The sequence below is a fragment of the Podarcis tiliguerta genome (assembly GCF_965153285.1).
Source record: "Podarcis tiliguerta genome assembly, chromosome: 17".
Lineage (NCBI taxonomy): Eukaryota > Metazoa > Chordata > Lepidosauria > Squamata > Lacertidae > Podarcis > Podarcis tiliguerta.
In genome coordinates, this window is record NC_139550.1 from 21598382 (window position 1) to 21623009 (window position 24628).

Sequence of the window (24628 nt, forward strand, 5' to 3'; positions counted from 1 at the left end):
TGCTCCTCCCAGACACACAGGAAGGGGAGAGCTTCTAGTCCTGCTCATTCATGTCACATTGGATTGGCACTCATCCATCCTTTCAAACAGAGAGAAGCCAAAACTTCACTCCTAACCTCGCCATTTTACTCTTGATGAAACGAGACAGCAGAACAAAATTATTTTTGGATGGTGTGTTTTATGTTGACATGTCACGATTATTTTACTGCATAGCTAATTTATTTTTGTAAGCTGCATAAAAACAACTTACTGGCTAGGAAGCTAATGTTATTGATTCACATTTCAGCCCAAGCACAACAGAATAAATAGACAAGATATTTTCAATTGCTATTAAGACAGGTTCTCTTACAGCTACTAGTGCCCTTGTCTTCACAAAGAGAATAGTCCGTGTCTGTGGGTTGAGGCGGTATTCTTCTTCCAGAATAAAAGTGACCCTTTCCAATTTGGGATTTTCATTGGATTCATCCTGAGCATCTTTACACAGCTCTGGCAATTTAGCTGCAGAGAAAAAGGTTTTATCTCCATGTGTGTGTGATATATGAGAGATCATCCCCCCCCCCGCCCCCGAAGAAAAAGGAAGAATCTAGTACACAAGACCATTGCTAGTTTCTTTTACTTCTCTATAATACTTGCTTAGTTACTTCTCTTTTAAAAAAAACAAAAAACACATTAGCTGAAGCAGTGCTGGATTTATGTATAAGCTAAACAAGCTATAGCTTGGGGGCCCCCAAAAAAAATTAAAGGGGAAAAAACTGGATGTACTTTGATAAAATACGTATTTTGTTATGTGCAAATACCTATTAGGTCCATAAATTACCATATAGCATATATTCAACACAAAAAACAGGGACAATTTGTTGTTGACAAAGGACAGCTGGACATATAAAGGGCCCCATTACCTTCAGTAGCTTAGGGCCTCATCAAACCGAAATCCTGCCCTGAGCTGAAGGAACTTACAAATATTTTTTTTCTGCATTTCACCCAAAAACTTCAGGAAGGACCCATGAGGTGATCTTGTTTTATCATCTCAGCAACCTTTTAAGAGTTTCATCAGCAAAGGATCGAAGCAGCTTGGCTACTTCCTGTTTCTTTTTCACTTCTTGTGGCGCTGTGGTCTAAACCACTGAGCCTCTTGGGCTTGCTGATCAGAACGTCAGCGGTTCGAATCTGTGGTGGTGAGCTCCCATTGCTCTGTCCCAGGTCCTGCCAACCTAGCAGTTCGAAAGCACACCAGTGCAAGTAGATAAATAGATACCGCTGCGGTGGGAAGGTAAATGGTGTTTCCGTGTGCTCTGGTTTCCATCACGGTATTCCGTTGCACCAGAAGCAGTTTAGTCCTGCTGGCCACATGACCCGGAAAGCTGTCTGTGGACAAACGCCAGCTCCCTCGGCCTGAAGCGAGATGAGCGCTGCATGCCATAGTCGCCTTTGATTGGACTTAACTGTCCAGGGGTCCTTTACCTTTACCTTATCTTTCCTTGCTTATACAAAATTAGTGAGAACTTGCTCCTTGTTTCCAACTTATACTTCAAATGCACTTACTTGGCTACTACACCTCCACCAGGAATGGAGGTATCACCAGTGCCATTTTTCTAGAAAAAGAGGTGCCAGTACTCACCTCACAGACACCTCCCTCATTCTCTTAGAATGGCAATGGCGCCCAACTGAGAGGTGCTGGATGAAAAAGAAGCCCTGGGTATTCCTTTGAAGTACCTTCAAAATCCAATGTAAGCTTCTCCTCTATTTCATCAAAGCCTCCACTTCGGATATTCTTAAAGAACTCCTTCAGGTAAGCGAGTGCATCTTGAGTACGTGCATCTTCATTGATAATGAGGGCATCGTTGTATTTCTGGATGCAAAGGAAATTTCAAATGCTTTCGAAATCAATAATTCAACTTAGGAGCTAAAACAGAGGGTGGGGGAAGCTTTTTCAGACTGAGGATGGCAAGCTCCCTTCTGGATAATCTTCAATGACACAACTTACAGTGGTGCGCAGGGCAACGAAAGTAAATAATAATAATAATTTATTATTTATACCCCGCCCATCTGGCTGGGTTTCTCTAGCCACTCTGGGCGGCTTCCAACAGAATATTAAAATACAATAGCCTATTAAATATTAAAAGCTTCCCTAAACAGGGCTGCCTTCAGATGTCTTCTAAAGGTCTGGTGGTTGTTTTTCTCTTTGACATCTGGTGGGAGGGCGTTCCACAGGGCAGGTGCCACTACCGAGAAGGCCCTCTGCCTGGTTCCCTGTAACTTGGCTTCTTGCAGGGAGGAAACCACCAGAAGGCCCCCAGAGCTGAACCTCAGTGTCCGGGCAGAATGATGGGGGTGGAGACGCTCCTTCAGATATACTGGGCCAAGGCCGTTTTGGGCTTTAAAGGAAGGTCAGCACCAACACTTTGAATTGTGCTCGGAAATGTACTGGGAGCCTTTGTCTGCTAGGCTAGTTTTGCTGCCAGACCCGCAGGCTATGGTTAAAATAAGGAGTGGTAAGATGGACTCAGGCAAACAACGATCTGGGTTGAAAATGGTGACAACTTTATTGACTACAGATGTAGGTGGAACTTTGGCTCAGGCATTGGGTGTATGTCTGTTTCATCCTCCTGCCAGAGGGCTGAAACCATTTGAGGGTCATTTTGTGGATGTACACGATGATGATGTACAGGGGTGACCATCCCAAGGCCACCACTGGCCAATCTGCCCTGTGCCGAGATCTCCAACACAGCCGGCTTAAATGCATCGCTGCCCAGTTGGACATGAAAGACAACGCCCGGCCAACCAGCGAGGCACTGACCAGTCATAAGGGTCTCTGATTGGTGGGCAATCCTGCCTAGTAGACCAACCCGCTGGGGGAATTCCCAGATACCCAAGCGGCAACGTGAGCTCTGAACGCTCTGGGATGGTGGCTAGGAGCGAGGGGGGTCACAACCGTCGCCCACCTGGGAAAGGGTGAGCAGCCATTTTTACACACACTTCGACATCTCTCTCTATCCTCTGTCCAGAGAAGCAAGACACATTCATTAGAGTTCAAGGAAGCTAAAATAATTCTTGAACATTTATTATCTGGGCTAGTCAAGAACATTTTAGTGGTGCCCTTCAACCACAAAGCAGAAGCGTCTAGTAAGGTTTCTTGGAGTTGGCAGGACACAAAATGGCGGCCAAGCTGGGCCCGCTTTAAACCCCTCTCACCTAAAGTAGCTTGCGGATGCAAACTCACCACATGAACTTGGTAATTTTCTCCAATAGAAAACACTGCCTGAATTGTATGTGTGGTAAGACAGTGAAGAGTAATAACTCACTGAGTGGAAAGAGTTGCCACAGAACGACAAAATGGCTCCCAAGGAGACGAATATGTGATCTTGGTTCAAGAACACTGAGTGTATAAGTCCATCATTGACTATTGTAACATCAATCCAAATAAGACAGGCTAAACACAAATCCCTCTGTTCATTCCTGGACGCAGAGCAGAGGGGAAATGGCTGGCTTTCTGAGGAAAGAGTGGCTACTTACCCGAAGGTGCTCTGTGTAAATAAAAAGAGCCTTGCAAACGCGGCTTTCTTCCTCTTTGTCTGGCAGCTGCAACACTCGGCATTTCTTCTGCACATCAACGATCCATTGCTCATATTTCTGGGTTCCAAAACACCGACTTTTAATGTGAGACAAAGCATCTGACGGGGTGAGGGGAGGGAAAAACAGGTATGCCATTGCCAAACTCAATAAAAAGATATCCATGTAAATGAGGCACGGGGAGAATACACAGCGTACCTTCAAAGCATGACTTCCCCAAAGAATCCTGGGAACTGTAGTTTGTTAAGGGTGATTGAAATTGTGGCTCTGTAGGTGGTAAACTCCAGTTCCCAGGATTCTTTGGGTGAACACATTTGCTTTTAAATGCATGTTGCGTGTTTGTAACCCTAGGTATGGAATTCACTTTCTAAACAGGAAGTATATATAGTTTATAAAGTGAAATTAATCCATTAAATCTCAGTGCTCTTGCGGTGTGTGAATCTTTAGATAAGATATAGATATATAGATATAGATAGGATATAGATATAAATTGAGGGGGCGGGCACTCTGGTGTTGCTAACACCGCGGTTTGATTTCACCCCAGAGGCACAAATAGATACATGTGGATCCAAACTACAAGAAAGAAGATTCCACCTAAACATTAGGAAGAACTTCCTGACAGTAAGAGCTGTTCGACAGTGGAATTTGCTGCCAAGGAGTGTGGTGGAGTCTCCTTCTTTAAGCAGAGGCTTGACAACCATATGTCAGGAGTGCTCTGATGGTGTTTCCTGCTTGGCAGGGGGTTGGACTCGATGGCCCTTGTGGTCTCTTCCAACTCTATAATTCTATGATTCTATGATTCTAAGAGTTTAACTTTTTCTATGTTATTTGTTGCTGCCTTGATTCCCGGTCTTGGGAAAAGGCGGGATGCAAATATAATAATCATCATCTTCTGTGTGAATTGCTTTGAGATGGTAACACAACAAGAAGAAGTGACATAATCATTATAATTAAGCTGGGAAAACAGTGACTACCTCAAAGACATTACATAAGTGTCCCAAAGACATATAGATGTAGCTGAGGAATGACATCCCTAAGCCTGCTCCAGGCCCTTACCTATAGCATAGAGTTTTCTTGCTAGGCTCTCAGTTGCAGACATCATGTCTGCAATAATGGTGACAAAGCGGTTTTGGGGACGTTTCTTCACAAGGCAAGTCACTGCAGTAAAGAAGAACCAACATTAGCAATATGTTATTACCTGGAACCTGAGATCATCCATTCATGATTACTTGGGTCCTCACCCCAACAGAAAACGTGTTCTTTCAAAGATGGGGAGGACTTTCTCTTACACCAACATGCAATGTCAATTTCCCTTTGCTGCTAGAAAGCATGGCCCAGCCCCTGCAATGCATGTAGGGAAGCCATAATTGACAGGTACTTTCCCATGTCCAACTGGCAGACTGGAGAAAGTACAATACAAGTGAATCAATGATGACATGGTAGATTAGACCACAATCCTGTTATCACAAGAAAAAATGGCCTTAGCTTAGAGTTGCCATATTTCAAAAAGTTTCCATTGAGCTTTTTTTTGGGAGGGGAGGGGCAAATTTGTATCTCCCCCCAAAAATATGTTTTCCCCTTTTTAAGGGAAATTGACAAAAAAAATCAATGGCACTACAGGGAACCAGGCAGAGGGCCTTCTCAGCAGTCGTGCCCACTCTGTGGAACACCCTCCCATCAGATGTCAAGGAGATAAAGAACTACACAACTTTTAGAATACACCTGAAAGCAGAGCTATATCAGGAAGCTTTTAATGTTTGGTATTTTATTATGTTTTCATGTGTGTTTGAAGCTCGCCACAGCGGCTGGAGCAAGCCAGACAAATGGGTGGGGTAATAATAATAGTGCAATCCTAACCAGGATCTAGACACATTTAAAAAATAATAATTCAGGAGAGTTCACAATGGGAAATCACGTTGCTGAAGGATCTACCTCTACTGCGTCATCTGGTGTCACAGCGTTATAACGCATTTAAAACGCTTTTTTAAAAACTATTGTAGCTGAGTCCCAGGTCTACTCCAAAGTAGGTCCTATTGAATTCAGTGGGGTTCCCAGGTAAGTGGGGTTAGGATTGCAACTTTGGCTGAAGGTATGAAGAGAGCAGAGCCATTTAGGAAGGCACCATGCATGATCTGCAGGCTGTGATCTATAATCCCACTGTTCCTTGTGTTCCACAGTATTGCCCACCACACTTGAGCCTCTACCAGTGCCATTAATGTAAAAGAGCAGTGGGGTGGCAAGGGTCTATACTGCAACTTGAAAAACCCCTCCAGCCTTGCTCAGGTCTAATCTCCTTTACCGTGTAAGTAGATCTCCCTGGGCGTCTTCTTCTAATGAGCATGGATGGAAGCTACGTTCCTTTAAAAGACAACATCTAAGATGTCTACTAACATTTTTGGGGCTTGTAGACAACTTCCTCCAGGTCCTTTATGTTTTCTCTGACTGTCGATATAACTTCGGCATTCAGCATGGCACAGATCTTGCAAATGTATTCCACCGTCTCACCCAGGCTCTTGGCACTGCCAACTCCAAGGGAGGCCGTCAGTCCTACAATCTGAGCACACGTTGCAATTGATTTATTTGCACACCTGCAACTGTGGAAACTGTGGCAAGTTTAGTCCCTATAAACTGCACGTCTTGCTTTATGCATACGTGCAACCTTGGTTTAAGGAGCCATTTGGCACCTAGCTTACGTATCTGAGACAAAACTGGGCGAGGCGGTTAATGCAGATTTTACCTTTGCACACTAGGCTAGCTTCTACACCCAGCCACCCATCTTTTCATCTAGGCAAGCGAGAGGCATTGTCAAAGCTCAAGGTGACATTTCAAGGAAGCAGAAACACTCAAGAAAGGTGTGAGGTAATTCTATGGAAAGGTATGGTCTGAGGAGAGTCTCTGTGACCAGACAGAGAAGCTGAAGGGCAGCGTTTGACCCCGGGCCTGACCTATAAAAGCAGTTGTGACTATTGCGCGATATATTGTGGGTGATATATTGTCCAAAACCAGTTTGAAATCCAAAGCATGATATCGGTTTCATGAATTTTGACCTGGCAATATATTGCAAATCATGATGTGTGTGTGTGTGTGCTACACAAAACCCATCACAATGTGGGAAAAACTGTGAAGCCAGCTAATACCTCGACATAGGTAAAGGTAAAGGGACCCCTGACCATTAGTTCCAGTGGTGGCCGACTCTGGGGTTGCGGCGCTCATCTCGCTTTATTGGCCAAGGGAGCCAGCGTAGAGTTTCCGGGTCATGTAGCCAGCATGACTAAGCCACTTCTGGCAAACCAGAGCAGCGCACGGAAATGCCGTTTACCATCCCGCTGGAGTAGTACCTATTTATCTACTTGCACTTTGACGTGCTTTCGAACTGCTAGGTGGGCAGGAGCAGGGACCGAGCAACAGGCGCTCAACCCGTTACGGGGATTCGAACTGCCGACCTTCTGACCGGCAAGTCCTAGGCTCTGTGGTTTAACCCACAGCGCCACCCAGGTCCCGTAATGCCTCAACATAGTTCCATCCTTATTTCAGACCCCGTGATATAGCGGTATATTGCAATGTTACCTGGTGATATATCACGATGTTGAAAACATCTATCTATCGTCCAGCCCTAGTTTTGACTTCACCCATCCTGACTTTCCCTGGCAGACGGATGCAATTCTTCTGAGCTTCTAATAGTTGACCCATGAAAAAGCTCTAAGGTTTTTTGGGTTGTTTTGGCCTGCGTCCCCAAACCTTCTCCATGACCGAACTACGTCTCACCTGAGGTAGTGGTGTTGCGGCTTGCTCAAATTTAAGGTCCAAGTACTTGGACATCAACACGCTGTAAGGGTGATTCCCGGTCGTGTTGTGGCACTCGTCGAAAATCATCAGCGTGAACGACGAGAGGGAAGCTTGCTCTCCGTGGTTGAGGCAATTCACGAGAATCTGAGGCGTCATGATGGTGATATCGTTCGCCTCGATAACCATATCCGAAGGGGCACCCACTGCGCTTTCCCCACACAGGCCTGCAACACTGAATCTGGAAGCGAGAGGGGGAGACAGACGCCGTTGATAACACTAGGAGATCACCTTGGGCACTCAGCAGGTCTGAAGACACATGAGAAGGTGTTCAAAATACCACCGTGTGAGAGATCTATGTGCCCAAGTCCCCACTCCATCTTTTGCTTTATAATTTCATAATTTGGCACCCCCAGGAGAAATTTGCGAGGGGAAAGATGTATGGAAAATCAAAAGGTGGCAGGTATTTAATTAATAATTAATTAATGACTAGGGCCCTTCAGGATTTAATTTCCTTCCGTTGGGCCTGTAAGACATAGCTATTCAGCCTGGCCTTTAATTTGAATTCAGCCTGATCTTTTATTTCCCTTCCCTCCCCCTCCCCTTTTATGAAGATCACCCGCTCTGAGACCCCACAGCTAATTCTCCCCTGGCCTCCTCAGTGGCCCAAGTAGGACCAATTCAGCTAGCTAGCCCTGGGGATAATCTAATTGATTTTTGATTTTTATTGTTATTCGTGTTTTATACTGCAATTTATGCTGCTTTTATAATTAATTGTTTTAAAGTGTTATAAATTTGTTGTTAGCCGCCCTGAGCCTGGTTTTTGAACTGGGAAGGGCGAGATATAAATAATTTTTTGTTGTTGTTGTTGTTGTTGTTATTATTATTAAATATATACTGTCTGCACCTGCTCACCCAACACAAGGAGACTCTTTCTGGTCAAAGAACGGCTGAACCAGGCCACAATTCACCATTGGCAAATACTAGAAGAACGACGGCTAGAGCAGGAGCAGCTGGTGGGGAGGGCTGGCAGTTTACACTTGGCCTCTTCACAGTGGCACCGCTGCTACTCACCAGGAGGGAAGGGGGAGGCATCAGGGACCATTGCCCTGGGTGCAAATTCTTAAGGGCGCAACTGGGCCGCTAGACTGGAGGTGGCTCCCTTTTCCGGCCCGGCAACACGCGTCTCCTGAGCACCCGGGTGGGCTGCGAGTGGAGAGCGAGCAGTTGGCCTGTCCCTTCCCTGCTGGGGCAGAGCCCCCTCTCGCCGCCCACCCCCTTTGGCGCCACATGCTTCTCGCACCACGACTGGCACCGCTGTGGTGTGTGCTGGGTCACTGCTGTCCTGGGGCTGCCACAGAGCCCCTTGCATGGGAGCAGGCAGCCGCAAGCATGGTGGCATGCCGTCCAACGAGGAAGCAGGCCCATGAGCCTTGGTGGCCTGTCCCTTTTGTGCCTTGCCCCGGGCACTGGCAACTGAGGCTACGCCACTGGTACCGGTGAGAGCTCCAGGAAGTGGTGGCAATGCCACTGCCAAGAGGCCAAGCAGATACCACTCCCTCTCCCAAGCCACTCTTGAGTTTGAGCATTTGACTGCTCTGAAGGGCTTTGGTCAAATTTTTTTTAAAACATTCAATCCACCTGAACAACAACAGCTTTTGGTTTGGTCCGATACTCCGTATATTAAAACACTTGCTGGATTTTCTCTCACGTGTTTATCGGAACCAGTGCATTCTCTCCTTTTGACACCTACCATTTAAATGGACCTGATCCTTCACAGGAGCTTTACAGAGCAGACAGACAGGCCACATGGAAGGGCCAGCAAGGAAGCTGGGAATCACAGACAGTTCCATGCGGTGGCTTCTGCCGCTGGTGACTGCCTGTGCTTCTTCTTGGTCATCTGCAGTGATAGCAGATGGTCCGAATGAGAAGCTCTGTGTCCCTCTCTCAGCCGCAGGGCTTGGGGACCAGTAGCTTTCAACCCTTGCTATACAGGAGGATTCCTGGCTTCATATGATGTTTTGACAGACACTGGACCAAGCAGCTGAATGACGATGTCAACTCCAGGTAGCAGAGCCCAGTTAAACTGTGGATTGGTTCCCCCATGCATGACCAGGCATTACAGATCTGACACAGAGATAAAACTCTTCCTTGCAATGAAGGTAGGAAGACATCTGGGGGTGGAGGAGATAGGGCACCCATTTTTCTGGAAAGAAGATTAGGAAGCATCTTTCTGTATAGGATCTATATAGAAAAACCTTTTCTATATCTTCTCTGGAAAGAAGATTAGGAAGCATATTTCTGTATAGGATCTATATAGAAAAACCTTTTCTTTCCCAATCGTTTGGGTTCAAGAAGGCTCAACGACTACATAGGTGGACTTAAGGTCGTACTTTCCCTTGAAATATTCCTCAAAGACTTTCTTCTGTTGTTCATATACTGGGACTTTCGTCGTGAGGAAGACCACTTTCCCCTTCCGTCCAGGAGGCATGTTGCGGAGGTGATGGTCACATATCATAATAGACACAAAAGTCTTCCCAGAACCTATGAAGACAGAATGCAGAAGACAGGGCTGGTTGGATAGATTTGCAAAGCAAAAGCGCCTCACTGCTCCTGGAATGAACCAAAATGGCCTTATACCTTTCTGCAACTTCCATACCACCTGCCTAAGAGATGACTGTATTGTATGTACCAACAGAGGACCTGATCCCCTGGCTCAGAGTTTGGACTACGAGAGGGCAAGTCTCTAATTTCAGCTCCTACCCCAGACATATCCAGATATGTACATTTCCAGGACATTTCCGAGCACAATTCAAAGTGTTGGTGCTGACCTTTGAAGCTCTAAACGGCTTTGGCCCCAAGGTGCAGTCATCCATCGTCTCCCGAGACAGATGCCAGCCAACCAGTATTTTTTGTAAGCTGCTTAAACATCTTAATGATTGTATACTGCTCAAATTCCCTCCATTAAATAAATAAGAAGCAACACAGTCATGAACTTACAACTTCAGTTCCCCAGCTAGAACATGGGGATAATTTGAGCCTTTTAAGGCTATTGTAATAATGCCGTTCCCACCATTTTTGGGTGGGTGGGATAAATTTGCCACACCCCTCCTCCCCGGGAAGAAGAGGAGAGGTGGTATCTCCCCAGGGGGAAATGTTATGGCCAAATGGGCGATGTCGCTCAATGGGGAGAGGTGGTGACAAGCTATTTAAGCTTGCTCTGCCCCACACTCTCCCCTCTTCTTTATTCGGCATCTCCCCCCACCCTTTTGTGGTGTGGGCCTACAGGCTAGTCATCTGTTTTCCAAGGGCAGAATAGGAATTTTTTGGGGGGATACTCTAATGGACCGGGGTCTTCTTTCCCCCTGCTTATTCCATACTGTAGGGTGATGTTTGTTGGAGTGCTGCTCCTTCAATTTGGCTAGTGGGCATGTGGTCCGGGCAGGTGAGAAGATTTAAGAAATAATGGAACACTTACCTGAGGCAGCATTGGGTTGTGGGCATCCCTTAGTCACACAGAGTTTCTATGCCCCAGGTGAAATTACCCCCATCTATTAATGAACACCTGCCTGGACTTTAGTTGATCCGGTTACACAGATTGACTCTGACTAGTTTATCGGTTCAAGTTATTATATTTAATGGGAGATGGGTGGCGCTGTGGTCTAAACCACAGAACCTAGGGTTTGCCAATCAGAAGGTCAGCAGTTCGAATACCCGCGACGGGGATGAGCTCCCATTGTTCGGTCCCAGCTCCTGCCCACCTAGGAGTTCAAAAGCACGTCGAAGTGCAAGTAGATAAATAGGTACTGCTCCGGCGGGAGGGTAAACAGTGTTTCTGTGCGCTGCTCTGGTTTGGCAGAAGTGGCTTAGTCCTGCTGGCCACATGACCCAGAAGCTGTCTGCGGACAAATGCCAGCTCCCTCAGCCTATAGAGCGAGATGAGCGTGCAACCCCAGAGTCGTCTGCGATGGGACCTAATGGTCAGGGGTACCTTTATTATATTTAAGAAATATAACCTACTCATCCGCATTTGGTTGTCTTGAATCTTCTTCCTGGCGTGTTGGCAACAACTGTGATGTTTGTGAAGCAATCTGAACATGTGAAATGCGTTGCAATCCAAATGCTGGCTATTACCATTTAATAAACTTACCAGTAGGGGCACAGATGATGGTATGCTTGCCACTGAGAGCAGGCCGGGCAAGTTCAGACTGGTAACTCCTGGCCTCCTTTGGAACATAAACAGATCGGGGGCAAGGACCTAGGAACACAAGCAAGGGAGAAGCACTTTGAGAAAAGGCACTTCTTAAAACTTAAAGGTAAAGGTACCCCTGCCCATACGGGCCAGTCTTGACAGACTCTAGGGTTGTGTGCCCATCTCACTCAAGAGGCCGGGGGCCAGCGCTGTCTGGAGACACTTCCGGGTCACGTGGCCAGTGTGACATCACTGCTCTGGCGAGCCAGAGCCGCACACGGAAACGCCGTTTACCTTCCCGCTAGTAAGCGGTCCCTATTTATCTACTTGCACCCGGGAGTGCTTTCGAACTGCTAGGTTGGCAGGCGCTGGGACCGAACAACAGGAACGCACCCCGCCACGGGGATTCGAACCGCCAACCTTTCGATCGGCAAGCCCTAGGTGCTGAGGCTTTTACCCACAGCGCCACCCACGTCCCAATATTCAGTTAGTAACTTAAAACTTACATGTTATCTATTTAAGAAACGATACAAACCTTGCACTTACAAGTGCTAAAGCAACCCCCAGCCATGGCCCTCCATCCCAATATTATTTTCAGGCCAGCGCCTCTACTTTTTTAGTCTAGATGACGTTTATATACAATTGTTTATGTACAGCTGTTTAAAGGCTCTAATAATAGGGGTGATGATACAATGGGCTAAAGATCTTGGATATAATATTCAGTTAGAATCTTGGGAAAGGCTGTGGAATGAAGGTATTAATTTTACTGCATGCGGTGCACTTAAAGAAAATGTGATGAAAATGATGTATAGATGGTATTTAACACCATCAATACTTGCTAAAATGTATAGGACAAGATCTAACGAGTGTTGGAAATGTAAAGAAAAGTAAGGTGTCTTTTACCATATGTGGTGGACTTGTAAAGAGTTAAAAGCTTACAGGGAAATGATATATAATGAGTTTAAAAACACTTTTGTTAAAAAAGTCCTTTTACTGGGTATAGTAGGTGAATAGAGACTAAAAAAAGATAAAAGACTGTTCATGTATGCAGTAACAGCGACAAGAACCCTTCTAGCCTAAAAATGGAATCACAAGAAGTACCAACAAAAGAAGAGTGGCAGATGAAAATGATGGACTTCGCAAAACTGGCGAAGCTGACGGGAAAAATCTGAAACCAGAATGATCAAGTGTTCCAAAAGACTGGAGTAAATTTACACAATATTTAAATTTTTTTGGTAAGTGATTAACAACACTAGTAGGGTTATCCGAAGACTTTTAATGAGAATTCTTTTACCTTTCTACATTTATTTAAAAATAGGATGCAGATTCTTATATGGATGCTAACACAGTTTCTGGTGGTCTTACCCAACGACGAGGAACCTTGACTCGCGCTCATATTGTCCGATTCAGCTTCTTCAGAAAACTGTATATTGATATCAACAGAACAGGCTCCCTCGTCTTCGTCTTTCATTTCCACACAGGTGTTATCAACGCTACCTGAACATGGGGTAAAAGAAAAGGCATCGAACATTCACACCATGGTTGTTTTGGTGGTGACAGCGCCAGGCTTTCAAAATATGCAGAGAAGTCTTGAACTGGGGTGGGGTGGGGTGGGCTGGCATAGACATCCTCACCTCAACATGCATGTGGGTCAACTCCCCATTTTGAGAAGGCCTGGAAAAGGGCTAAAGCTGGCCCAACGACCACTTGCCCAGTTACCTTCATTCAAATTCCACAGTTCGCTTTGGTCGTAAAATTCGGCCTGCTCCAACGCCAGTTGGAAGGTCTTGGGCCAGTTTTCCTTATCCGACCTACAGAGGCATTCCACAAGCTTCCTCATACCCGCTGCATTCCCTTCATTCCTTTTAATCTGCAAGACAAATCCAAATTATTAGCATGAGAGAGAGAACAAATACAGTGGTACCTCGCAAGACGAATGCCTCGGAAGACGAAAAACTCGCAAGACGAAAGAGCTTTCCGTTTTCTGAATTGCTTCACAAGAAGGATTTCCCTATGGGCTTGCTTCGCCTTTTTTTTTCTTGCGCCTTTTTTTTAAGGCGCCAATGCATTCTTATGGGAAACCGTCAATACACAGCGGTGCTTCGCAAGACGAAAAAACTCGTAGAACGAAAAAACTCGCAGAACGAATTAATTTCGTCTTGCGAGGCACCACTGTATACCGTATTTTTCTTCTATAAGACGCACTTAGTTTTAGTAAACAAGAGAAAAAAATTATTTCCCTCTCTGCGCAGCGCCGCTCCAGCAAAGCGGGAGGAGAAATGGAAGGGGCTCCGTTTCTCCTCCCGCTTCACTGAAGGGGCACTGTGCAGAGAGGGAAAGCTGCACAGTGCCTCTCCAGCGAAGCGAAGTCAGAACAGCAAGAGGGATCACTACGCAGCAAAAACAGCGATCCCTCTTGCTGTTCTGGTTTCTGGGATAGCCATGCCAAGCCTCTTCAGGGCAGGGGGAGTGTTCCTCCCATTGCTCTGAAGAGGCTTCACACGGCTTTCCCAGAAGTCATAACAGCAAGAGGGATCCCTGCTTTCGCAATCCCTCTTACTGTTCTGGCTTCAGCGATAGCTGCACAGCCTGCATTCGCTCCATAAGACGCACACACATCTCCCCTTACTTTTTAGGAGGGAAAAAGTGTGTCTTATAGAGCGAAAAATACGGTACATCCTCTATAGCATGGGTGGGATCATCAGGCCTGGGGAAGGGTGGGGGTATCAAAGCCAGGCCTTTAGACCTCTCTATCCAGCCCCTGCAACTCTCAATGGGTTACACCCCTTGGCGACTCGGTTCCACAACTCCTCTGAATGCTTTCAACTAGCTGGAATGTGTACTTGCTCCGCAACAATTTTCATGTTTTTCAGGTCTGCTTCAGAACTCTACACTGGCCAAGCAGCAATTAAACAGGGTGGATAAAAATCAATGATTTAAAAAATAATAATAATAAAATAAGATTTTTTTTGGTGTCAATTTAAACTGGATTTTTAAATTAAAATTCTTTTGGAGGAAAATCTTTCTAATGATAGTTCTCTATTTAAGTTACATGATAGTCCAAAGACCATAGGAAATAAGGATTTATTTTAAGTTTTTCATGCCTAAGTCTAAGTTGTTTTTTTTAATGTTTAACCACACCAGTTAACAAACATGGATACATATGCTATAATGTTATTGTTTTTGTTAAATAAATGGTTTAAATTGTTACTAAGGAAATGATTATTTTTCTTCTTCCAATAAAGTACAGCAGAAAAGCTGTCCAAATATAAACAGTTAACTTATTAAAAACCTCACAATAATTTCATAATTATCTGTCTATGTATTTCTAATAGTATAACCAAATAGGTAATTTTTGATATAACTGTAAAAACCACTCTGAACATTTATTATTCCAAAAACGAAACCCTCATCTGAGATACAAGCCTGGGTTGTTTTCAGGAGTGGGGGTTTGTCAGCACAGGTGCATTTTCAAGCAACTTCAAGGTGCAAATTCAAACATTTCTACCATGACCCTAAGCATGCCTACTCAGAAATGTCTTACTATGTTCAGTGGGGGTGCTCCTGGGAAAAACACGTGGCAATGCAGTTCAAAAATGGGAGGTTCTGTGACTCAAAGCCACTCCTCCTTCTTGGAAGCTTGGACACCAATTGTCTGGTTCATTTGATTTAAAAAAACCACAAATCAGTTCAAGGCTGAAGAAGTGTTTCTTAAAGGTAAAGGTAAAGGGTAAAGGGACCCCTGACCATTAGTTCCAGTCGTGACCGACTCTGGGGTTGTGGCGCTCATTATGCTTTATTGGCCAAGGGAGCCGGCGCACAGCTTCTGGGTCATGTGGCCAGCATGACTAAGCCGCTTCTGGCGAACCAGAGCAGCGCACGGAAATGCCATTTACCTTCCCGCCAGAGTGGTACCTATTTATCTACTTGCACTTTGACATGCTTTCAAATTGCTAGGTTGGCAGGAGCAGGGACCGAGCAACGGGAGCTCACCCCGTCGCAGGGATTCGAACCGCAACCTTCTGATCAGCAAGTCCTAGGCTCTGTGGTTTAACCCACTGCGCCACCCGCGTCCTTAAGTGTTTCTTGGAGGGACACAATTCTGCTATACATAAAGGCATGCTTATTGCGGTCCATAAATTCTGCCTACCAAATATTTTCTGTTCTGAAATACAGTGGTACCTCCGGTTGCAGACGAGATCTGTTCCGGAGCTCTGGTTGGATCCTGAGGTTTTCACAACCAGAGGTGACTATTCTGCGCATGCTGCGAAACCCGGAAAAATACTTCCGGGTTTGCCGCATGCGTATCCTGAAGGAAACATAACCAGAGGTGCGCGTAAGTAGAGGTACCACTGTAATACCTGTCGAATTTCTTCAAACTCCTCATGTATGAGGCAATCATTCAGGTGGGGTAGTATCTGAGCCGGATCAATTTCCCTCAAAGAGGGCAGAATTCGATTCAGCAACTTCCTGTGAACTTCCAGCTGATCAATCTTCGCAAAATCCCAATTTTCAATGGCTTCATGGAGGCCGGTATAACCTTTAGAAACGAGAGGGGGAGGAAATGTATAGCTTCGGATAAAACTTCCAAGAAAAGTTGTGGCTCGACCAAGCAACAACTTATTTCCTTTGTCAGGAATAAAGCATATAAGACACTTGGGACTGAGCTGCAAATATAACATCTTAAGAGCATTTTAAGTGCATTATACAAATGTGACACTAGATGGCGATGGTGAGCTAGCGGCAAATTCAATATATATATTAAAACCCTTTAAAAAAAAAAAAATTCAGTGTTTTTTAAAATATATGTCTTGCTTTAGCCTTGGTTCCGTGCTGGCTCGCAACAACTGGGCAATGGCTAGATTCTCTTTTGAGAGAGATTCCATTTATTTTGCCACATGTACCGCAAAACAAGGAAAAGAAAAGGGGAGAGACAACGTTGCCTGTGTACTTGTAAAATAGGCCATCTCCAAAAGCACACTGCAGCCACTGTGTGACCACCAAGTCCTGCATCTACACTGAAGCTAACGTTAGCTGGAAGTGGGGATTTCACAGGGGAGCCCAACTGACCAGGAGAACATAGCCTGGCCTGCTCTCATGCAGAAATCACCCTTGACAGCTGCAAGCAAGTTCTTTGGAAGTAGTAGGCAGACACAGGCAGGACCCAGGGCCGGATTTAGGCTTGATGAGGACCTAAGCTACTGAAGGTCATGTCCAGCTGTCCTTTGTCAACAACAAATTGTCACTGTTTTTTGTGTGTTGAATATATGCTATATGGTAATTTATGGACCGAATAGGTATCTAAAGCCATTTGCACATAACAAAATATGTATTTTATCATAAAATGCATATTTTATCATAAAATACGTATTTTATGTAGGCACTCTATACAGTGGTGCCCCGCAAGACGAATGCCTCGCAAGACGGAAAACCCGCTAGACGAAAGGGTTTTCCGTTTTGGAGGTGCTTCGCAAAACAAATTTGCCATGGGCTTGCTTCGCAAGACGAAAATGCCTTGCGATTCCTGGGGGGTTTTTTCCGCTCCCCACCCCCTTTTTCTAAGGCACTAAGCTGCTAATAGCCTTTTAGCAGCTAATCCGCTAATCCCTTAAGCCTTTAATAGCCGCTAATAGCCGCTAAACCGCTAATAGCGCTAATCCACTAATAGGGTTGCTTCGCAAGACGAAAAAACCGCTAGACGAAGAGACTCATGGAACGGATTCTTTTCGTCTTGCGAGGCACCACTGTATATAGAAAGGAGCAAACAAGTGATATTTTAGGGAATAGGATAGCAGGTGGGGCCCATTACTTACACCACAGGAGCCTACACAAAACATTGTTGCTGCATGTAGGTTTTAATTTATTTGTTTTTTATCTTATATTTTGGAAATGTACCTCCATTTTTTTCCCCTTTAATTTTTTTGGGGGCCCCCAAGAGAGTGGGGCCCTAAGCTATAACTTGTTTAGCTTATATGTAAATCCGGCACTGCCAGGATCTCATGAGGAGAGGGTTCTTTCAGCTCATTATCAGAGTTTGGTATTGTTATAACGAGGCTATTATTGGATTGTTGCAACTGAAAACCAATAAGAATTATTATATAAAAAAAGAAACAAACCACCACTTTGCTAAACCAATGTTGGGTACAGGAAGGCTAATAATTTTAACAGATGCATCTCACGCAATCAAGCAACTTGAAATTTTTACAACACACTCAAACCTGCTGTATTCAACGCGTTCAAGAATCCACGGAACCATCCCTCTTCCGTGAGATTTACAATCGAGTCAAGAAATAAACCCGCAGCAGTGGTGGGCTTCTCCTTATGACTTTGGATTTTCTCCACAGTCTCTGGAATGAAGTCAGAAGACAGCCGTCAGTGACTCTTGCAGTAAATATCTTATCTCAAGTAGAAGAAGAAGAAAAAAGGAAAGGCAGCGTTACTTCATTTCAGAAGCTTCTCAAGGATCGAAGAAGAGTTACCACATCTCTAAAAGCAAGCGGAAGAGTGAAATCAGGGGTAGGTCAGTCGATAGAGTATAAAGCTCTTAATCTGAAGGTCGTGGGCTAAAAACCAGCTCTGAGGGCCTACTGGTGGTTCCCTCACTATGAGAAGTGAAGCTACAGGGAACCAGGCAGAGGCAGTGGTGTAGCGTGGGGGGTGCAGGGGGGGCCGGCCGCACCGGGCGCAACATCTGGGGGTTAGGGTTAGGGGGCGCAAATCCATGCTTAGGGGGTGCAAATTACTTGCCTTGCCCTGGGTGCTGACAACCCACGCTACGCTACTGGGCAGAGGGCCTTCTTGGTGGTGGCGCCCGCCCTGTGGAACGCCCTCCCACCAGATGTCAAGGAAATAAATAAGTATCTGACTTTTAGAAGGCATTTGAAGGCAGCCCTTTATAGGCAAGCTTTTTAATGTGTAATGTTTTATTATGTTTTAAAATATGTTGGAAGCTGCCCAGAGTGGCTGGGACAACCCGGTCAGATGTTCACCAAATTATCACCATCTCTTTTTTCTCTTTTAATTCTCTCCCCCCCCCTTCTTTATCTCTCTCCCTCCATTTTTGTTTATTTCCCTTTTCTGCCTCTGGATTAATGTTTCAGTTTGGACCAAAAAAACGGGGGGGGGGGGGAGATATGTGACAATAATTTTTGTATTTATCTTTATAAACTCTAATTAAAAAAATAAATAAGTAAAAGCTAGCTAGTGGCCCCCAACAAATCCTGTGAGTTTCTCTAGCAACCAATTAGTATGCTCCCTTGATACCTTTTTAAAACCTTCTTTGAGGTTTTAAAATCAGGAGAAAATAAAATATTATTATTTTCTCCTGATTTTAAAACCTCAAAGAAGGTTTTAAAAAGGTATCAAGGGAGCATACTAATTGAATAATAATAATAATAATAATAATAATATACACTTAATTTGAAGATGCCTTCTCTTCCTGGCCCAAGTCCAACAGACCAGCATCCATGCACTACAATGGCATCTGGGCTCACAGCCATTTGCAAGGACGCTGGGCTATCAGCAACTATTTCGAAACTCTTTAAAAACACCACTACCCAAGCCAGATTTCCTCACTATCAGATTTGGGCTGGGTGTTCATCAGTATGTAGATACCCAGCTCTACCTCTCTTTCAAATCAAATGAAGGTGGTGAAGGTGCTGTGTGAGTGTCTTGATGCGGTTGGCAGATGGATGGTGGCTAACAGATTGAGGTTGAATCCTGACAAGACCGAAGTACTGTTTTGGGGGGACAGGAGGTGGGCAGCTGTGGAGGATTCCCTGGTCCTGAATGGGGTAACTGTGCCTCTGAAGGACGAGGTGTGCAGGCTGGGAGTCATTCTGGACTCACAGTTGTCCATGGAGGCACGGGTCAATTCTGTGTCCAGGGAGCTGTTTACCAGCTCCATCTGGTACGCAGGATGAGACCCTATCTGCCTGCGCACTGAATCGCCAGAGTGGTACATGCTCTAGTTATCTCTCGCTTGGACTACTGCAATGCGTTCTATGTTGGGCTACCCATTGAAGGTGACCCGGAAACTACAAGTAATCCAGAATGCGTCAGCTAGACTGGTGACTGGGAGCAGCCGCCGAGGCCACATAACACTGGTCTTGAAAGACCTACATTGGCTCCCAGTACGTTTCCGAGCACAATTCAAAGTGTTGGTGCTGACCTTTAAAGCCCTAGACAGCCTCGGTCCAGTATATCTGAAGGAGCATCTCCACCCCCATTGTACTGCCCGGACACTGAGGTCCAGCGCCGAGGGCCTTCTGGCGGTTCCCTCCCTGTGAGAAGCCAAGTTACAGGGAACCAGGCAGAGGGCCTTCTCGGTAGTGGCATCCGCCCTGTGGAACGCCCTCCCACCAGATGTCAAAGAGAAAAACAACTACCAGACTTTTAGAAGGCATCTGAAGGCAGCCCTGTTTAGGGAAGCTTTTAATATTTAATAGACTATTGTATTTTAATATTCTGTTGGAAGCTGCCCAGAGCGGCTGGGGAATAATTATTATTATAGCATTGCCAGTGGCGTAGTGCGGGTTGTCAGCACCCGGGGCAAGGCAAGTAATTTGCGCCCCCTAACCCGTGGATTTGCGCCCCCTAACCCTAACCCCCAGATGTAGCGGCCGGTGCCGCAGGCCCCCCCTGCACCCCCCACGCTACGCCACTGAGCATTGCCGCTTCCTGCTCGCCAATAAGTGCATCGGGAAAGGCAGGCAAAGAAGGCATCTTTGCAAGCGACTCACCATCGCTGAGCCAATCCTTCATGTAGCTCACGACATAGGCAGGCTTCAGCGTCTCCACGATATAATTCCGATAGCAGAGCAGATTCCCTTTCTCTTCTTCGCTCATGCCGATCTCTCTCCAGCCCTTTTCGCAAGCGCCTTTCCTCCTCCACCAGCGCCACCGGCGCAAATTAAATATTGCAAAATAAAAAAAGGCTGCGTAAAGTTGCAAGTTCCGGAGGCAGCGGGCAGAACGCGAGCCTTTCTTCCAGCACTGGCCGGGGCACAGTCCCGCCTCGCCGCGCTTTATAGAGGGGGGCGTGCCTGCATTTCCTCGAAATCAGCTGACGGGCCGAGGAAGGACAGGGAAGCCCCCCCGGCGAGAAGCACGAATCGAAAGTGACGAATTGGAAACCGAAAGTTGGGATGCGGTTGGTCCGTGTGGGCGGCGGCGGCGGGGGCAGGGAAGGAGGCAACCGAGAACGGGGCGCATCCTGCGTTTCCAAAAGGGGTCCCTCCCTCCCCAAATTACAATCACACCTGGCAAATGTCCTTTTAAGAGCAGATTCATCCACAGCAATTTGGGGGGGGGCGGGCGGGCGGGCCATGTGCGTATCCAGGATTTTTTGTTAGGGGGGGGATCCCCAAAGGTTGTTGAGCAACATTTGGAGAAATCGCCCCAAAAATTATTGAGATTTTTTGGGGTGATCGTGGGGACACAAGGAGGACATGGGGGGGGGGGAGAGGCTTCTGCTGCTGGGAGGGGGGAAGAACCTCAGTTAATTGAATATTTTAAATGCTTTCCGATAATTTTTGAGCATTTGGGGGAGACGGCTGCGCTTTTGAACAACTGTCAGAATCTCCTTGCATGTCGCTTGAAGACATTGGTTTGAGCCCTAGCCTCAGGAGCAGGAGAAAACAAGCTTGTTCCCTTCATAGCTACCTGCTGGAAGTATTCAGCCCGTTGCGAACATACAGGTAGGACTGGACACACACCTGCAGTGGAAATAAAAGTGAGCTTGACCGATCAATAATCATTTATTGTACCTCCAGTGCTAGAGGCAATGCACCTCTGAATAGCAGCTGCTGGAAATCACAAGTGAGAAGAAAATCGTTGCCCTCGGGTCCTGCTTGCAGACTTCCCATAGGCGTCTGGTTGGCCCTTGATAACAACAACAGTAATAATAATAATAATAATAATAATAATAGTAAATTATTTATTCCCCAGCCACTCTGGGAGGCTCCCAGTAGAATATTAATAATATTGATAAAACATCAAACATTAAAAACTTCCCTGAACAGGGTTGCCTTCAGATGTCTTCTAAAAGTCAGATAGTTGTTTATCTCCTTGACATCTGATGGGAGGGCGGTTCCACAGGGTGGGTGCCATTACCAAGAAGGCCCTCTGCCTGGTTCCCTGTAGCTTGAGATAGAACAGAATGCTGGACTTTCTCCTTCTCATGTTCCTAAGGATTGGCCTTGGTACAAGACAGCTTCTGTTCTTCCTATCTTTCGTAGCAGCCCTGTATTAAACCATTCCAATACCGCAGAACCCTCCCACTAACTGAATAATTGCAGGAACCTGGTTTATTAGGATGGGTGCAGGGCTGAGGAGTCCTCTGTGTCTTCTGGTCTCGCCACCGCTTGAATCCCCTGCTACTACCTTCCCATCTTTCCCTGCACAACATCTTCCCCCAAGATGACATTGCCACAACTACAAACTCAAAGCAGCAGCTGATACCCAGAGCCACGAATTTAGCCGGAACCGAGGGAAGGAGGAATGTCTCCGAAAAGGAAATGTTATGAAAATCTAGCACATCCTCAACATGTGCCATGTACCATGATCTGCACACTACTGTGGTGTCCCCAAAATTTCCAAGCTATGGCTAAGACCCATACCCACCAAAGGGGGCTTTAGATTTGCATTTCTCACATAGCCAGTGTTGGGATTCACAGGATGCTGTGTAAGCAAGTCTGCAGGCTTCAGTTTGCAACAGGCTGATGCAATACTCTCTGTGGAATGACTCAGCAGTAATGTGATTGGCTGTCACCGGTTTAAAGGTAAAGCCTGTCCAATAGTGGTGGTGGAGGAGTGGTGTAGATGATTGTGGAGTTTCCTTTTGCCTCAAGGTGCAGCCAGGTACTCTGTCTGATTATACAAACTGCTTCTGTAGATATTTGTATATATATTTTGCTCACAATAAATAATACTGCACTAAAGAACCTGGGACTCAGCATTCTGCTAAAAGCGCCGCGAGGAATTCGCGACAAGCAGCCAGCCCTATTACAAAATTTAATGAGCAGGCAGGTTCCCACTTCAGTAATTCACTCTCTTCCCTGCTTCTTGAGAAATGGAAACAGAAACTGCATACATTTCCAGCTTTCTGAGCCAAGTGTTGTTATAATATCTGATGCAAAAACTGCAATAGCAGCAGACACACCACTAGGACTTCACTTATTTGTTTTAAACAGGAAAGTTTTTAGCTTTGCACAATTAACCAGAGGGAACAAAAAAGAATACACCTCCTGAATACTGTGTACCAAGCAAAAAATAGAAGTCTCCTAGGCATGTATGAATAGGCATGATAAAACACTGCTTTGCAAAGTTTCCAAAATGCAACAGATTCATGGTCTTTGGAGCCTATAAGCAAGCGATGACCCATTAGGATTAGACAATAATTTTATCACACAAAGTATAATCAGCTGGCTCTTAATTCCATTCATTCATCATAGGAAAAGCTGCCAAGTTTCATCTCTTTCTCTCTCTCTCTCTAGTTTTTTGTCCAAAATCAAAAGTATTCATTTGTATGGACGAAACAATCACTGGCCTTCATGATGTTTTACCATCTGCAAGACAGAAGGAACCTGGGGAGGTGGGAAATGAAATCACTAGGCCATATAAACAGCAGGTCTGAACGACTGTTCTCATATTTCTTCTGTCATTTCAGAGCATTTTAATATTCAGTCTTGAAAGCTTCTAGCATTATTTAAGAAATGGGGTGGTACGCCTGCCTGCTCCACTCTCCCATCCCCTGCTCCCCCAATAACTTCCTATTCCTACCCCATGCAACTACTAAGCTTGCTTTTCACCTTCCCAACCCCATTGCAATTTCCATGCCTTTATTGTGAAGCCCCCTTTGTGTACATGCCCCTTGCTGATTTATCTTTAAGATAAATAGAATCCTGTAAGTTAACTTGCTCAGTTAGCAAAGGTGAAGTTCATCTGCAGGACGTTGTACCTACAATATATAAGTGTTTGCATGTTTTTTTGGTGTGTTTTAAAAAACCTTCTAAATTAGTACATTGAATCTGGAACTTTGCGTTGAAGGCAACACAGAACACCAGGAGTGAAATACATATGCAATAAAGTACTATGGAATACTTGAGGACTCCTCATCCTTTTTCAGTCTCACGAGAGGCAGGTGCATAAGTTTTTAAAGGCCATTTCCCACCCTTTCAGCATCTCTCCCTTCTTGCTGTACTCAGAGGGTGACTTTCGGGCAAAGGGACTGAGACGGAGGACTGTGGTTTTAAATAAGCACAGAAGTTTGAGTAAAGAAAGGATGGGGGGGGGGGGACAATGAGGGGTTGTTCCTTAAAAAGAAAAAATGTTTTAACAAAGAGAACACGAAGAGATGGGTACTACACAGAATCCAACACCAGAAAGCTAATGCAAGAGAGCCTTTCCAAACTCCTTAATTGAACTCAAACCTTGTTTTAAACTGGCATTCTTCCCCGTGTCACCCCCTGCTCACTCTACCCAAACTTCCGCCATTGTTTAAAATCACCACTTTCCCCCTCACTGTCTCTCCCATCTTATTCCCAATGGTTGTGTGACTTGTCTTAGTGCCACCAAGACTTCATGCAAATCCAGGATTGAGATGAAACACCTGAAATCCTCCAACGGGGCTCCGCTTTGACTTTGTGCAAATCCAGGACTGCGGTGTGGCACTACAAATCCTTCAGTGGGAGTTGCACAATGACTTACCATATTTTTTGCTCCATAGGGCACGCCGGACAATAAGGTGCACCTAGTTTTTAGGGGGGGAAATCAAGGAAAAAATCGTATTTCCCCCCAGCCCCAAAGAGCAGCGTACAGGCTAAAGAAGCCATAGCCCCGTGCAGCCTCTCCCTGCCGGAGGGGTTGCGCGCGGCTATGGCACAAGCCAAGGCAGCCAGCGGGATGGATCCCACTGGCTGTTTGGGCTTCCTCTTTAGCCCCATGCAACCTCTTCCTGCCGGGAGAGGCTGCGCGGGGCTAAAGAAGCCATAGCCACGTGCAGCCTCTCCCTGCCGGAGGGGCTTCACGTTGCTTTCGCTGAAGCCTGGAGAGTGAGAGGGGTCGGTGTGCACCGACGCCTCT

The 24628-nt window shown here is 45.7% G+C and overlaps 1 protein-coding gene across 1 annotated transcript in view; it reads right to left on the bottom strand.

Moving 5' to 3' along the window:
• Positions 1-20571, bottom strand: part of RIGI (RNA sensor RIG-I) — a 28241-nt gene extending 7670 nt beyond the window's left edge. Inside the window, exons 1-13 of the mRNA XM_083419824.1 lie at positions 20287-20571; positions 17764-17892; positions 15907-16085; positions 13265-13415; positions 12911-13042; positions 11504-11611; positions 9747-9897; positions 7336-7594; positions 5962-6124; positions 4627-4728; positions 3514-3671; positions 1714-1849; positions 350-498 (exon numbers count right to left, since the gene is read on the bottom strand). Of these exons, the coding sequence (XP_083275950.1) occupies positions 350-498; positions 1714-1849; positions 3514-3671; positions 4627-4728; positions 5962-6124; positions 7336-7594; positions 9747-9897; positions 11504-11611; positions 12911-13042; positions 13265-13415; positions 15907-16085; positions 17764-17892; positions 20287-20392 (1923 nt within the window). The 5' untranslated portion in view covers positions 20393-20571. The remainder of the gene's footprint in view (positions 1-349; positions 499-1713; positions 1850-3513; positions 3672-4626; positions 4729-5961; positions 6125-7335; positions 7595-9746; positions 9898-11503; positions 11612-12910; positions 13043-13264; positions 13416-15906; positions 16086-17763; positions 17893-20286) is intronic.
• Between the last annotated feature and the right edge of the window lie 4057 nt (positions 20572-24628).